The following is a 15,392-nucleotide window of genomic DNA, read 5'->3' as shown; positions in this document are numbered from 1 at the left end:
AAGTACGAAACAACCGGAGAAGACTTGTAGATTTTTTTAGAGAAGACACAGTATTCTGTGGGAGTAGGTATTACTTGCTCATGTGCAAGTCCCTTGCACAAGCAAAAACTTCACCTAATACATCTAACGTCAATGTGCATACCTGACAGTAGAGTAGTAACTAGTTTAAGTTTATCTACAGCCCTCCTGTTAAAGCTGATTTCTTCTTTTTACTCATATACCAGTTTCAATTGTAAATATAAATACACTTGTACCGAGCGTACACGTTTCCTCAAAAAGGAATTTCTGATGTAGTATTTTATAGCTATGAACTGCTTCTACCTGTTGATGGCTGACATTGACTTTCTGTTTAGGAAAACACAGGAAGACTGGAAGAGATGTGGCTATCAAAGTCATTGACAAGATGAGGTTTCCAACAAAACAGGAAAGTCAGCTTCGTAATGAAGTAGCCATTCTCCAGGTACAAAAGTATTTTTGGATCACATTGGAGTTTTCTCTCAAAGAAGCCATTAATGAGATTTTTGTAATGTGTGTAAATGTTCTGAATTGATTTCTAAATCTGTACGTGTAATTTCTGAGTATTTTTGTAAGAGGGAGTCTTGGAAGAAAGGGAATTCCTGAGTATTTGATAGAGTTGATAACTTGGGGGCGGTATCTACCCCTTATAGGGGATCTACTGAAGACATATACTTCGGCTCCGTGTTGTCTCCCTCAGGTATCAGGAAACTCTGTATTATTTTCTGCTGTTTTCCACTACCGGCTCCTCAATCTGAGTGCTATTCTTGCATGTTCTGTACTCAAGCTACTGAGTGTATCAACTGTAAAATTAATCTTTATAGATAATTTGTGTTAAAACAAATTAGCCCTAGTAGTGATAATTGGCGTGTTTCATGGGTTAGTGTTTGTTTCAAGCTAGTTTCTTGCCTCCGATGTTTTGTTTGTTCATCTCTGACTCTCTAACTTCACTGCTTTTTGATTTGTGATACATTTCTGTGTAATTTGGGATATTTCGTACTCTTTTATTTTAGTGATGTACCTATACTACTTTATTTTAGAATTTGCACCACCCTGGGATTGTGAACCTGGAATGTATGTTTGAAACCCCGGAACGGGTCTTTGTTGTGATGGAAAAGCTGCATGGGGATATGCTAGAGATGATTCTTTCCAGTGAGAAAAGTCGACTTCCAGAACGAATAACTAAGTTCATGGTCACTCAGGTCAGCATTCAGGCTCTCTACTCTGAGAGGAAAGGCTAGATTGGTCTTTTGTAATTATGTGAGAATGGAGTTTGGAGAAGGGGTTTTCTGTATTGTTATTTAAAGTAGACAGCACGGAAGACTGCACATCTAATGAAAGTTGAATAAACTTGAAAATAATTTTGCATGTTAATTATGTTAATCTTTTCGCCCTTCTTTCCCAAGATAAAACACTATGGACATTCAAAGATGCATGTCAAAACGGTAACCGTTCAAAAAGACAGGGAGGGAGGAGGGGAAAAAAAGCAAAAAAAACAACCACCCCCCTCATCAGTTCTAAGACTTGATAGGCTGGAAAAACAGTACTTGCACAATATATACACGTTAATTTCTGAAGACTGTGTTGATACAAATTACTGTATTGATTAGTGTGTGGGGCCTTTGACATGTCTGATCTGCTTGAATAGTTCTGGAAATGTTCTTTCCCTATTGTAGATACTTGTTGCTTTGAGGAATTTACACTTCAAGAATATTGTGCACTGTGATTTGAAACCAGAAAACGTACTACTAGCATCAGCAGAGCCGTTCCCTCAAGTGAGTGAAGATTCAAACGTACTTCTTTCATCATTTTTAATTGTTCTTGTTTTAAAGAAATACAGGCATTGCGGCTTAAAACGTGACCTCTTGTGGGGATCGTTCAACTGACTTAGTCTAGAACTACTTGAACTACACGTATTGTAATTGCCTTTTCTTTTTTTCCTTCTAACTCTTAGCCTGGCTTTATGCTCAGTGGTCTGTTACAGTTTCTCTCCCCTCAGACGTGAATCATGTCTCACAACAATGCCGTGCACCAGCGCTCTTTGTTCCGAGGAGCCTGAGAAGTACAACTGTTGCCAGCACTTAGCGAAAGGCTGTGGAGACTGCATCTGGTTTTATGCTTGTGAAGATCGCGTGGAGGTTGATATTCTGGATTAGTGAGAATATTTCAGTGGAAAAGGCACAGGACTAGAAGCTTCCAGACCAGTCCTCGTCTCTGTCCCAGTGCTGTTTGACCCTGGGAAACAATTTCTTCCCTGTTGTGCAGCTCCTTCCCTTCCTTGCTCTTGTCTGTATTGTTTATGAGCTGTTGTGAAAAAGGGACCGGCTCGTTTGTGACTGGTCTTGCTCAGGGATCTTCATCATCAGTATGTGTGAGACTGCATTGTAATATAAACTAAATAGCTAATTTCTGTGAAAGAAATGCTGTTCGGTCATATTAGTATTTTGGTACTGTCAGCACTTACCCAGTCAGCTAGTACCTGTTACCTTAGATACCTTGGATAGTACGGATTTTGTGGAGGATGTACAGAAATTAAAAGCTGCTAGGCAGCATCAGAGAATTGCTTGCAGTCCTGTGATATTAATGCGAAGTGGAGTGGACTTCTGGAGAGTCACTTGTATGCCTTCAGTGCACTGCTCTTCCTTATACCCTGAGGGGGGCTTAGTAATTTAGGATTAGCGTTGGGCTTGATCTGGATCCTTTCATCCCTACAAGTGCCTGCTGTGTTCAAGTTAAGGAACCATCCCAGAACCGTGAAGATTTGAGCATTTGTGCAGGCACCAGCTGGTGATGGTTTTTACCTGGATGAGTATTGGACTGTTCTGTCTAGAGCTGGCTTGGTCTGAGTTCTAGCTGAAACTCATCATTTGATTTGTGTGCAGCTGAAGCCGCCAGTTTGAGGGATCTGATTAAGAGGAATGTGATCTGGGTGGGATTCACGTGCTTTTAAAATGTTGGTTCCCTGCCTTGTGAGGGTGCGGATTTGCCTCTGAAAATGAGCTGAGTTTGGAAGCAAGTTTTTTGTCCTTCTTTGCCCACTTGTGCCCATGTACTACACAGGCTGACTCAGACCTGAGTCTGTGCAAGGCCAGTTCAGGTCTCGGTCTGAAATACGGTTGATCTGCAAACTGCAAAGCCAGCAAGCTAAAACCTTAACTGACTTGCTTATGCAATGTTTTGTCTCTGTTTCAGTGCACGCAGTGTTTAAACGATGGCAGGAAGGGTACCAAGTGCCCCTCTGGTCTCGGGCAGTAGCATGCTTCGGAGATCAAGCAGAGATTTCTCAGTTTAAAATATGTTTCTTTTGCAGGTGAAACTGTGTGATTTTGGCTTTGCACGTATCATTGGTGAAAAATCTTTCAGGCGCTCTGTGGTGGGGACACCTGCTTACCTTGCCCCCGAAGTGCTCAGGAGTAAAGGTTACAACCGCTCCCTAGACATGTGGTCAGTAGGAGTTATTGTCTACGTGAGCCTTAGTGGTACATTCCCATTTAATGAAGATGAGGATATAAATGATCAGATTCAAAATGCAGCGTTTATGTACCCACCAAATCCCTGGAAGGAAATTTCTAGTGAAGGTAAAGAAATTGATTTTCTCTATTAGAATGCCTTTGTATGTAGGTAACGCATTCAACTCAAGGTTCATTCAGATGGGAGTGTGAGAATTATTGATAGTTTGAGTTTGGTAGACTGTGCCAAAATGGATAAATATGAGCTGGTATATACTTGTGAAAGGTAAATTGTCAAATACAATGTTTTAGATAATTTTCAGGGGAGGAGGAGCCAATAGCTTTAGCAAGAAAAATTAATTGCATGCATGAGGAGTGGGATGAATAACCTGAACCTTCCCAGAATTTCCAATGAAAAGTTAAATTTTTGTGTGAGTATTTGTTGAATACTGATCTCAAAACATAATTTATCTGAGCTGTAATTACAGAAATGGTTCAAAGTTGAATCTAGAATTTTAGTTCTGTACATTAGCAAGTGAAACAAAACCTGGATCTAAATGTCAGGTCGGAACAATCTAGAAGTTTACAAGGTTGGTCTCTGGAGCTCTCCAATGCCAGCTTTGTTATTAGTAACGTATATATGATTAACACACAGGTAGATGTGGAAGGACACACATAAAAGTATACAATAGTGGAAGTACCTACATCATTTTGGAAAACAGGATTACGCTCCAGTTATTTAGACACTTCTGAAAAATCACTAAAATCAGTAGGGAAAAAGATTGAGTAATACAGTAAAGCTTTTAGTGTTTCCATCCAAGTTGGGGGAAAGCTTACTCCATACCTGTTTTGTAGCCTCATTTAACATGAGCAAAGCTAAATATAAAATACAAGAGCTTGATTAAGTTTAAGAGAGTTCAGTAGGATGCACACACACACACACACAGACATATATATATATAAAAAAATTCTCTCTCACTGCAGCATGTGAATGATGATAGAGGTGATAAGTATTTAAACCATGTATTTTTTGTTCTGTTCTTCTTTGTCAGCCATTGATTTAATAAACAATTTGCTTCAAGTGAAGATGAGAAAACGTTTCAGTGTTGACAAATCCCTTAGTCACCCGTGGTTACAGGTAAACCCAGCTGCCTTTTTCACTGTGTTTATAATGGGTGATGAATGATTTTTTTTTTTTTTTTTTATTAAATCCTTCAGAGGCTTATTAAAACTGCTACTATCAAAGTCAGTTTACAAGCACTCATGGGGGCTTGAGTATTTCTGGTTTTAGCTTTACATTTTACGTGCTCCAGGATTCTACCCATCTGTTGATGGCTTCTTTCCTCAAGGAAAATTTTGTCTTGCTGTCTGTCCTGCCCCTGACTTGGCTCGACACCAGCACAGAGTTGTACTCTCCTGGCAGGCAGTGACGGGTGCATGGAGCCCCACTGAAATTAGGATAAAGACAAACGTTATTTGTTCGGTGCTGAAGCGGACACGCAGGCTGGTGTGCGCTGTAGCATGTAATTGCGTGAGAACAGAGTTGTTTGGAATGAAATTTATCCGCTGCTTTGATGCAGGTTCCTTTCACAATGGTTTCACAATACTGCAAACATATCCACGTGTGCAAATAACTTAAAAGACGTTAAGGGGAAAATCCAAATAATTTTGAGTACAAACAATATTGGAATGAGTATAATTTCGTGTATGTGTATATATACAGTAAATTTTATAACAAAGCTAACATAGCTGTCTTGTTACAAAAAATTTTCATGATTTACAGTGTTACAACTTTAGATACCAGCCTATTTAATTTTGAACCATTCTTTGTGGACACTGGGGTATTTTTGCAGCGTGTGTGCGTGTGTGATGCGTGTGCTTTTTGTTTTCCTTTCTAACAGATCTTGTTGATTATATCTTGTGGCCATTTATACTAAAAGCAGAGACAAACTGCAGAATTGATCTGGGAGAATATAGTTCTGCTGTTTCTTAAACTGCTTCCTTAAATCTGTTTTACTCCTTAGGATTATCAAACTTGGCTTGACCTCAGAGAATTTGAAACACGCATTGGAGAGCGTTACATTACCCACGAGAGTGATGACGCACGCTGGAAAGAACATGCTTATGAACACAACCTTGAGTACCCCCAGCATTTTATTATGGCTCCTAACCCGGATGACATGGAAGAAGACCCTTGATTTATTCATCATGCCAAATGGCAGCGAAGAAGGATACTCCAGACAGAAACTGAAGATAAGTTTTGGAGGAACTGTTGCTCTTTGTGAATGCTGTGTGCCTAGTTCAGCGTACAAAGCCCCAAAGGATCCTTCATTGACATGGGAATAGGCTGTCGTCTGACAAGCTTTTCTCCATCTCTGACTTAAACTATGAGTAGTTACTGGGCAGTGGGATAAGCCCCGTTGGGTAACATTTCACCGAGCTGTGTGGCTGCAAAGCCATTACTGAGGTGTAATGCGTACACGTTGAATGGTTTGTGTGATTTTCAAGGTAGGTTTTTGTTTGTGGTTTTGGTGTTTTGTTTTGTTTTTTTTTCATAGCCTACACAATAAGAATTTTGTAATGGTTTTCTAATCCCTATTTACTAGGCCATAGAGGACTGTTTTCTCTTACTTAGATACATCTCCCGTTTCCTAAACTGTGCACGGTGAAAAGAGACTGTAAAAAGAAATCAGTGTGGAATACCTTGGCTAATAGCAAAACGTGGTGGTTTAGGTCGAATACAGCTTCATAGATGAAGGAATAATTTGCTGCTGTTAAGACAGTTAAATATGTGTCTTTGCCCTAATTGAACTTCTTCCAGATACCCAAAAGAGAAAAGAAAACCCCGTAACTCCTTACATTCCTCTTGAAATGCTGGCTGACAATCTAACGAGATGACAATCAGAGCTCTTCTAGTCCTTTATTTTGTCTGTTAAAACGGAGCAATAAGCCACAACAGCGCATTGCTGTGCAAGGCTGGCACATGTCATTGATACACACCAAAGGCATTTTGCCTTCAAACTACACAAGTAATGCACAGAGAGCACACAAGACTTCATGTAGCAGCATATCCTTTCACTCTGGAAAAACAGCTTCTAGCAGAAGGATGTGGAAGAATAGGGGGAAAAAAAATACATGCAGCTTTCTTCTGTTTTGAGTAATTAGATTTTTAAATTTTTCTAATAATTTTCTAATGTGTTTTAAGGTTCCCTGGACTTACATCAGGAGTAGTTTGTAGCCTGCTAGCTTGTATCTTAGCTCTACTCAAAACCTCGGAGTAACTGTGGATATCAAATCCCCCGTTGCTCCTGCCAGGGCAGCTGGATTGTAGGAAAAAGGGCTTTGCCTTCTGACCTTAACCTGCAGCCCCTCCCGTCCTCTTTACTGTGCTCAGTGGTGGTGTTTGAGCTGAATGAAGAATCCAAAACCAATTCCTGATTCAGTTTTTTACGCAGATGCCTCAGTTGGTGGATTCCCAGCTACTTATTGGACGTGTGGCACAATAGAGAGGAAACAGCAGTGTTCTTTGGGAAATGCTCCCTCAGAGGACAGTGCAACAGTTAAAACTCATGGCATTGCAGAGACGTTTGAGGCCATGAACGCTAAATGTAAATGGAAGAGGGGGGGTTTTTTGTCCTATTTTAAAAAATGGAAAAGGTGTAATATTTCCTTTCCAGTGGGATAACAGCACTGCGCTGCTGGAAGGTGCTGAGTGGCTGTACATATCCCTCATGTGCCAGGCTGCTTAGCTGGAGCTTGGTTTGAAGTACTTCTAAAATACTGATACAGGCTTGAACTGCAAAGTCAATGAGAGGCTTTGGAGTATCTCCTCTCTCTCCTACAAATATTTTTTTTTTTTGTGTGCGTGTGTGTGTAGATAAGTTTTTTGGTTTTTTTTTTTCTACTGTTGTTATTCAGGTAAGGAAGCAGGTGAGCAGACCTTTCCTAAGTTGTTAGAGATACATAAAATTTTACAAGGTTATTTCAGGGCTGGCAGCTGCTTGCAGTGAGAGCGACCTGGCAGCAGAGTCAGCGGCAGTCACAGAAGTGTGTACCCGCAGGTAGGTTTGGGTCTTTAACCCACCTTTTCTTTTCCTCTCGCCCTTCATCTGCCTGCCACTGCGTTTGGTAGGTGTCTGAGTCGGCAGGGGCTGAGCTCTGGCTTCCCTCTGGGGCTCTACCAAACTCTGTGCCAAGGGCGGGCGGCGGCGGGGCCAGCGGCTCGCCCTTCCCACCGCCCTGCGCCCTCTCTCCCAGCAGGTATTTTTCTCAGGTCTGTGCCCCTCCTACACTGGGGGGGTCATCCTCCCCCCCTTCTACGCCCTCAAGGCAGCGCAGAGGGGCCAGAACTTGTCCCTTAACCTTGCCGTCCTGTTAAGGCAGGGCTTTGGGCCTGATTCTTTAGAGAGGGGCACTGTTCGTCAGCTTTGGAACCAGCACAATCACCTGTGGAGTTGGTGGTCTGGTATTTGGCAAGGGAAGCAGTGCTTTTTTCAACTTCCACTGCTCAAGTGTGACCAAACGTCAGTGAAGCCACTGCTCTCTTTATCCTAACTGTAATAACATGGATGTAGTCTGGTTTTAAACTTCAGATTTTATGCTTGAGCTGTCACTTCATTTTAAGGGAGGAAATAAAGCCAGCTCAGACACTTGAAAAAGCACAATAGGAATGGAGGAAGGAGGGGGACAACAATGAAGTAGTGGGAGGCCTGGCTGATGTCTCCCCCCATGAAGTCTGCTCTGCTCCAAAATATTAGGTGAGCTATTTATTCTTCAAGTTGTATTAAAAAATAAAAAAAAATGTTGGCTTTTGGAGGAGATTGCCTGACCATATATGCAGACTTACGGGGCCAGACAACAGAAGCCACAAGCAGCTAATAGTTGAGGAACCAAAAAAAATCAGACATACCTGAGGAGTAAAATTCCTTCAGAGTAGTAAAAATAGCTGAGTTTTTTATTCCTTTTTCCTACATTTACTGCAGATTTTGACAGCAGTAGGCTACAGTGTTTAATATCCTTACCCCTAGATGAATTAAGTTGCGTTCATTCAAGAAATAGTGCTATGATGATGCTAGAAAAAAAGCTCATGTAAAATTTATAGCCTCAAAAGGACACTGTCAAGTACTTTTATATTTTTATACATCCTATTGTTTGTAAATATCCTCTGATAAGCTTGAAAATAAAATTTATTTCCCTATCAGACTTGTTCTTTTTATTTACAGACATTCTCCTTTCGAATGTTATTAGAAGTAAATTGCTCTTTATAGTTCCTTGTTTGTGGATTTGTCATTAGATATGCCCTGCTCTGGGAATTCTGTTAGCAGGTGCTTTGGAACTAAAAGCTCTTTTTGCGTGGCTCCTGTCACCATTCTCTTTACAAAAGTATCTTTGAAAAGGTCAAGGCAGCCTGTGTTTTAAGCAGGGACCAAAGCTGAGTACATTTAAAGCCTCCTTAGCACAGCTGTGTTTTACTGACAAGTTTTAACATGATTTTCCTAGCAAACACTTTCGTAAGACCCCTGAAACATCCTTCATTCTCTGTTCTGGGCACACTCGTTTCTGTAGGTGCAGCATTTGCTTTCTACTCATACTGCTTTGAGTAGGTCGGTCAAGAGGTTTAGTGTGCTGCACTGGCTTTACTCTGAAATAGCACTCCCTACCCCAGTGGGGCCAGGTCCTGCGGCGTAGAATGCTGTGAGAAAAGTGCCCGGAGAAATAAGGTTCATGTGCCTTCTCAGGTCAAAGATAAATCAAAATGTTTAGTTCTTCCTCTACTGCATACGTAGCTCTATTACATTAGCCGATTACTGCAAAACATTTACTATGTGAAACCATAAAATACAGGACTCTATTCCTTTTGCTTTCATTTATTTATGTATTTAACAAGTTGCTATTGAAAGCTTCTACTATCAGATATTTTGCTGCAGTATTTGAAATTACTTCAGTCGGAGTTCACCAAATCCAGCGACAGGTGGAAGGGGAGGCTCGGAGTCTGGCCGATGGTTCTTGTCAGGGTGTACAAGTCTGTGGTGAGGCAGCAGGGCAAAAAAGTTAAAACAGTCCCCCATCTTCTTGGGATTCATCAGCATCTCATAGCTGTGAAGTAACTGCTCACGAGTTGCTGGGTCACGTGAATGCTGCAAGAGCACCTAAAAGAAAAGAATGTAGGTTACAGCCCTTCGTGCATTCCTGTAAATTCCCTCATACCTGCAAGCTCTTGCTGCATCCTTCCTGCTTACACCAATGTCACTGCGCCACAGCGGCGAGTGGAACAGCTGAAATCCCCGGTAGAGCTCACACACTGATGTATGCAGCAAAGCTTTGCGTTACATACTCCTAAACATAATCGCTTTGAGGGATCGAGAGTAACTTATGTCTAGGAGAAGCAACTCTTTGAACTCACGCCTACATGTTGTTTTGAAAAACTTTTATGAAAATCTGATTTTTAAAAGAAAGCTCTCTCGCTGCTTCAGAGTATCACTTGTGGATTAGGAGAGTTTAAGTGCCCGTCAGCACTACCCTACCTGCAATCGGAGGTCAATGCCCATGTTTTTTAAAAACTCCCGCTGTTTTATGGGGCCTAATGTGGCTGTTCTTCCCTGTGCCATCTTCCGAAGATAGCTGAAATCAACATCTGCTGTCAGGTCTGCTGTACCTGGAGCTCTCAGCACATCGTGAAGTTTGTGATTCTGAAAACCCTGAAAAATGAAATTGGAGGATTATACGTAGGTGTACCCTGAGCAGCCCCAGCTGGGGCTAGCAAAGGCTGGCAAAGTTGTGTGTGTGAGAATAGCAAATTATACCTTGAAACTTTGAAATAAAGGCAGCAAGGGCTCAGATTCTCCTTTCTGACAGAAACCCTTATGGATACCGATTAAATAGGAACTCAATTACTTGGGTTTATGATTGCAGCATAATGCATTTTTTGCTATTACATCCACCCAAGACCTTTCTCTTCCAAGAACCCAGGTGACAAATATAAGAGTATTTTGGCTTATTATTTCAGGATAAATGACTTGCCCGGAAAGTGTCAGTTTTGGTTCCATCATGCCCATAATCAGCAACCAGTGCGGCCCCACCATCCTCTTCTACGCGACAGGCAAGCCTCTGGATGATGACACCAGCCTCAGGACACACTTCCACATGATCTCTCGTTTCTTCAGGCTAGTATGGAATTCAAAGATCAAAACACCTGCATTAGCAAACAAGTACAGGGCGAGAGCTCTTCACAGTGCATGTCTGGGAATTGCTGTCACTTCAGTGGGGCAGAGGCCCAGGGATGTATTCCGAGGTGCCTCGAGCTAGTTTTTGCCAACATTCCTTTTCAATTCATGGGTTCTGAGTGCTGGATTTCAGTCATCTCTTCTATAAGCTACAGTGAACTGAAAAGCTAATTTTTCTAACAAAATGCCTGCTGCAGGGGAAGCTGCATTACTGTAAGAACGAAAACAGTTCTTCAGCTGTGCACACCCTTCAAAAAGGCCGTTCTGCGTGAGACTCTGTAGTTGGTTTTCATCCCAACTACTTCATTTGGTAACTTTAAGAATCTAGCACACTTCAGCAAAAAAACCATCATAGACACTTTCCATTACAGGTGAGCGTAGCAGCGCAGCCGCACCGAGCCGGGCTGTCGCGACGGGGAGGTGACACACACACCACGCAGAACTTCTTGGCACTTGCTGCCTCGGTTTGTTCTCTGAAGTGTTTCGTCTGTTTAGGCTCTCATTTGGTTTATCTTTGTGCTGTATTTTCACAGCATACGCGTTTAAACGCTTGTGGAAGTTTTGCAGAATGGAAGTGGTAAGGTGCATTTGCTCATTTCTAGACTGAGAGGAGCCCTCTTCTTGCTGTCAGAGTAACTGAAAAGCAGTAAATGGACTTGAAAGAGGGAGTAAAGATGTAAGTGGCAGCTCTGGTAGGCATAACCTTACCTGAATAAAGTTTTCTGTTGCAGGGGTACTGGAGGGTGACAGGACAAACCGCAGCTGGTCAGGGACTTCTGGATCTATATCAACCAATACTTCACGCCAGCCTTTCTCTGTTCTCTGTTTAATGAACCCAGAGTTACTCATTTTACGCTCTAGTGGGTGGACACAGCATCTTGGGTTTTGAATTGAACTGATGTGTCGTTTGGAGAACATTATATGCTGTTAACAACAATTATTCACTCCTCTTTAAGTCTAGTAACTGCCTTGGAAAACGTCTGTGGCAGAGACCGGTCTGTACAGTCAACAATTAGAGGTTTAATTACACTTGAAAGGAATGAATCTTGATAAAAATGCTGCCTCTTCTACTGGCAGTGCAATGTTTAACTTGTCAAGATAAAATGATTTATTATACCACTGATTTTCATAAACTAATTACCAAATTGAAGTTGAAAGTGTCTTCTGAATCCTAACTAGCCTTTATTTTGCTGTTCTCATTACTATTCAAATAAAAGCCCCTCAAGGCATCGTCTTTGTTAGTAGTAGTACATAAAATAATGTTGAAATTAAAAACTTATAGCATAAGAAGAAAAAAAACTTTAAGCAAAAAGAGATCTTTAGCTTTCTGCAAGTTTTTCCATTCAAGAATAATTATTAATTTTACAGCTACCACTTGAATTAAGCCTTATTTGCCCAACTTCCATTAGAAATATTTTATCACCGTAAACAATGCATGCGTCTACTTTGGCACCATAATTCTATTCTTCAAAGAGGAAAGGCATTTAAGTAGATGGTCACAATTACAATAATCTTCTTACTATACCTGAAACTTATGTATTGGCAGGGCGTCAAAAAACTCATGTGCTAAGTAAAAGCTGTAACCTGGGGGAAGGTGAAGAAGAATGCATTAGATTATTAATGCTTCCCGAGCAGCTTCCAGGTGAAAATTAAAATGTTTTTATGAATTAAACTAGTTAATGTGGCTGTGAAATAATTACCATTACTTCCAGCTTAGATACATCAAAGGCAGCATTTCTACAGCTAGCTCTAGCTTCCAGTCCATGAATTTTTAGATCGGTATGTCACGAAAGGAGATTCAGGCAAAGCAAGTAAACGGTTTCCCATTGAAAAGAAAAAGTCAAAATACATGAAATGGGGTAGCTATCCCCAAATGAAGGTAGTCAGAATAGGTAGCAGTTATGAGAACAAGTCAAGATCCTGCCTCAGACTCATACAAGAAGTAAGAACAAATATGTGCATTAACTACTTTTCTATTTTAATAGCAGGGATGTCCTCTGCTATTAAAAACTGCAAATAGAGGAAGGACACCATCCCTGTAACATGACGCTCGAGCTCCTTACCTTGTGGCACATCTTGAATGTCTCTGTACCAGAAAATGGGAATTCCAGTCTTGCTAACACCTTTCATGTAAGCAGACTTATCCTTGGGGCTTGACTGCAGCTTCCCTCCTGTCAGCATCAGCGCTTGGATCTCGCTGAGCTTGGGACTCACTTCTACCAGATGAATAGAGACATCACATTTACTAAGTAAAGAGGCAAGCTGGTTGAAGACCTATAAAGGCAGATGAATTCTATTAGGCACAGTCACGTGCTGTACAGGTTAAAGGCTTAAGAACTAACCTTTAATCTCATTATTTATATTCAAGATAAAAGATCTAGTTGGCTTTCATTTAACAAAACAGTCTCGGTGAAAGAGACTGCATTTTGCTCCTCTAGAAGGAAAAGAAAGGGAATTTCTTCATCCATTTTAATAAATCCTGCTATGCTTCTAATAAAGCTGGCAAATTGCAGCACAAATTAGATAGTTGTAAGAACAACATAAAATGCTAATTTGGAATAGTAATAGCCTTAGAGTAACTTCTCTGATGCCTGCAGCGGGTTTGGTACTAGGAGAAAAACGGTTCAGTTTTCCCAGACACCCTAAACAAAAAATGCCCAACAGCCTACATTCCACTGTGATTATTGGAATTCTTTTTCATTAATGTATATAAATAGAATAAAAGTTCTTCTGATTGTACAGAAAGGGTTAACTCAGAAGAAATAAGCCCCTGAAATCCCCCAAGGAACCAACAAAACTTCACTCCTGTTTTGCTGTCCTCCCCTCTTCCTCCCACTGCTTGCGCTGAGGCCTCCCTCCCCAGCAGCACTATCCTAAATGGATTTCAGTCTGGATAATGCTTTCCTATACAGAAAGGATTTGTAACGGAATATTCCTGCCCTCCCCTTCTGTCGAGGGTTTGAAAGATTCCACAGGTGTCTGCGCAGTATGCACACACTGGCCCGTGTTCTGCCTTCAACTAAAATACCTGGTCTCAGAAATGTGTGTATATGTTAATTAGCCTAAGGTGCACATCTCCTGACTGAAATGATTTGGTTACTAGGGAAGGTTAAACCCTCACAGCAAAACATCATTCCTTCAGGTTTCAGAGCAGTCATGGAATAAAGGCAGAAGTAAAGAAGATGAATATCAGTCTTCACCTACCCGTAATATATCATGAGCAAGCGTGCCTCTCCCTGGGCCCAGTTCCACCAGCTGGAATGCTTTAGGTTTGCCCGTGGCTATCCATTCGCTTATGTACCATATTCCTATTAACTGACAGGGAGAAACAACACAAAGAAGGAGTTACAGCAGAACTCGAGAACTTGTGGAAAGTGGTATCTGCCTTTTGTCTGATAATAACTAAGATACTGTGCAGTATTTTCTCTCCGTGTTTTAAAGTTATGGAAAAATCATTACGATACTTAGCTTCGTTCTCTTTTAATTATTGAAATTGCAATTGTTTGCTGTCAGCCCAGCAGAAGCGACTCTCCCATCAGTGAATGTGTGGGACTCTCTTCTGGCTGGAGCAGGAACTTTTACTTAAAGCTTAAAGGCAGGTCACTGCCCAGCTGCCTCTGAACTCTTCTTCATGACCACGTGTGCATCAAAGTGTGACCAAGTGCAGCAGTTTGGCCAGTTTTGGGTACCGGAAACGATACGCAAACCAGAGTGAACCAGACGAAAAATATGACAAGTATTTTTGAGTAGAGTTTTCACCCCGTGAAACTACCCTAGCTCTTTTTATTTTGAAACAGGTTGTACAGAAAAGTATGCGTTACTAAGCACAGATTGTAACATGAGAAAGGTCTCCCTGATGTCTCAGAAAAACGAGGCACCCCTTCCTCCTCCAAAACCACCTGAGCCGCAACTTAAGGAAGAGAAGGAGTTCATTACAACGTAAGGAACTATGCATTACCTCTCCAAACACCTGACTTATTTCAGGCGAAGTGATGAAATCCCCGCTTTCGCCGATGCCGCCGCGGCGCGTGTAGTACCCCTGCGGGGGATGGAGAGGAGCGGGGCCCCGGTGAGCGGCGCGGCGGGGCCGCTGTCGGGCCGGCCGCGTCCCTCCGGGCTCCGGGAGCTCAGGCCCAGCGCCCCGGGCCCGCCGGCCCCGCCCGCACCTGGCCGGGGTTGGTGAGCGCCTCCCGCATGTACTCGGCCACCGTCACCGGCCCGGTGGCCCGCACCTTGAGCAGCAGGTGCCGCAGCATGGCGCTGCGCCCTTCGGCCTCCGCCCGGTCCCCCGCGCCCGCGCAGGGCCGCGCCGGAGCTGCGGGGAGAGGAGACGGGGAAGCGGGGGGGGCTCAGCGGGGCGGCCTGCGCTCCCGCCGCCCGGGGTGTGGGGGGGTTGTTACCATGGTGACGGGGAAGGTGAGGGCGGCCGGCGAGGCCCAGAGCAGCGGCGAGGAGCGCGCGGCGCGCGGCCATGGCAGCGGCGCCGGCGCCCGTTCCTCCTCTTCTTCCTCCTCCTTTTCCTTTTCCTTTTCCTCTTCCTCCCCGGGTCCTGGCCGCTTGCGTGAGGACGGGTTCACCGGCCAGACGCCGCTGAGGGGAGCGGCGGCAGATGATGAGATTTGCCTGAGACGCGCCCGCCCGCCCTTGCAGGACCTCGCGGCCCCGGCGGGGCCGGAAGCGCGCGCCACGCGCATCAGGAGCAGCT

At 42.9% G+C, this 15,392-nt stretch overlaps 2 protein-coding genes across 6 annotated transcripts in view; one reads left to right on the top strand and one right to left on the bottom strand.

The window, feature by feature from the left end:
- The window catches only part of PRKD3 (protein kinase D3), a 49,186-nt gene extending 40,522 nt beyond the window's left edge, over positions 1-8,664 (top strand). For all 4 annotated transcript variants that reach the window (XM_033011081.2, XM_033011080.2, XM_042789720.1 and 1 more), the window contains exons 14-19: positions 354-460; positions 1,056-1,217; positions 1,692-1,790; positions 3,326-3,593; positions 4,517-4,602; positions 5,489-8,664. In XM_033011081.2, coding sequence (XP_032866972.1) covers positions 354-460; positions 1,056-1,217; positions 1,692-1,790; positions 3,326-3,593; positions 4,517-4,602; positions 5,489-5,662 — 896 coding nt within the window. In that variant the 3' untranslated portion in view covers positions 5,663-8,664. The remainder of the gene's footprint in view (positions 1-353; positions 461-1,055; positions 1,218-1,691; positions 1,791-3,325; positions 3,594-4,516; positions 4,603-5,488) is intronic.
- Positions 8,665-9,315: 651 nt separating this feature from the next.
- NDUFAF7 (NADH:ubiquinone oxidoreductase complex assembly factor 7) lies at positions 9,316-15,381 on the bottom strand. 2 transcript variants are annotated; one of them, XM_042789721.1, is made up of 10 exons: positions 15,088-15,290; positions 14,854-15,002; positions 14,646-14,726; positions 13,892-14,002; positions 12,751-12,961; positions 12,213-12,271; positions 11,396-11,509; positions 10,485-10,628; positions 9,989-10,162; positions 9,316-9,613 (listed from the first exon to the last, which is right to left on the bottom strand). In XM_042789721.1, the coding sequence occupies exons 1-10, from the start codon at positions 15,158-15,160 to the stop codon at positions 9,401-9,403; spliced, it is 1,329 nt and encodes a 442-aa protein (XP_042645655.1). In that variant the 5' UTR covers positions 15,161-15,290; the 3' UTR covers positions 9,316-9,400. The 2 variants fall into 2 exon arrangements, with proteins under 2 accessions (XP_042645655.1, XP_032866976.2); XM_033011085.2 differs by lacking the exon at positions 14,854-15,002 and having other exon boundaries at positions 15,088-15,381.
- Positions 15,382-15,392: the final 11 nt, after the last annotated feature.

Source organism: Tyto alba, unplaced genomic scaffold (genome assembly GCF_018691265.1).
Source record: "Tyto alba isolate M040663 unplaced genomic scaffold, T.alba_DEE_v4.0 Super-Scaffold_16, whole genome shotgun sequence".
Taxonomy (NCBI): domain Eukaryota; kingdom Metazoa; phylum Chordata; class Aves; order Strigiformes; family Tytonidae; genus Tyto; species Tyto alba.
This window is presented reverse-complemented; position numbering and strand designations above follow the sequence as displayed.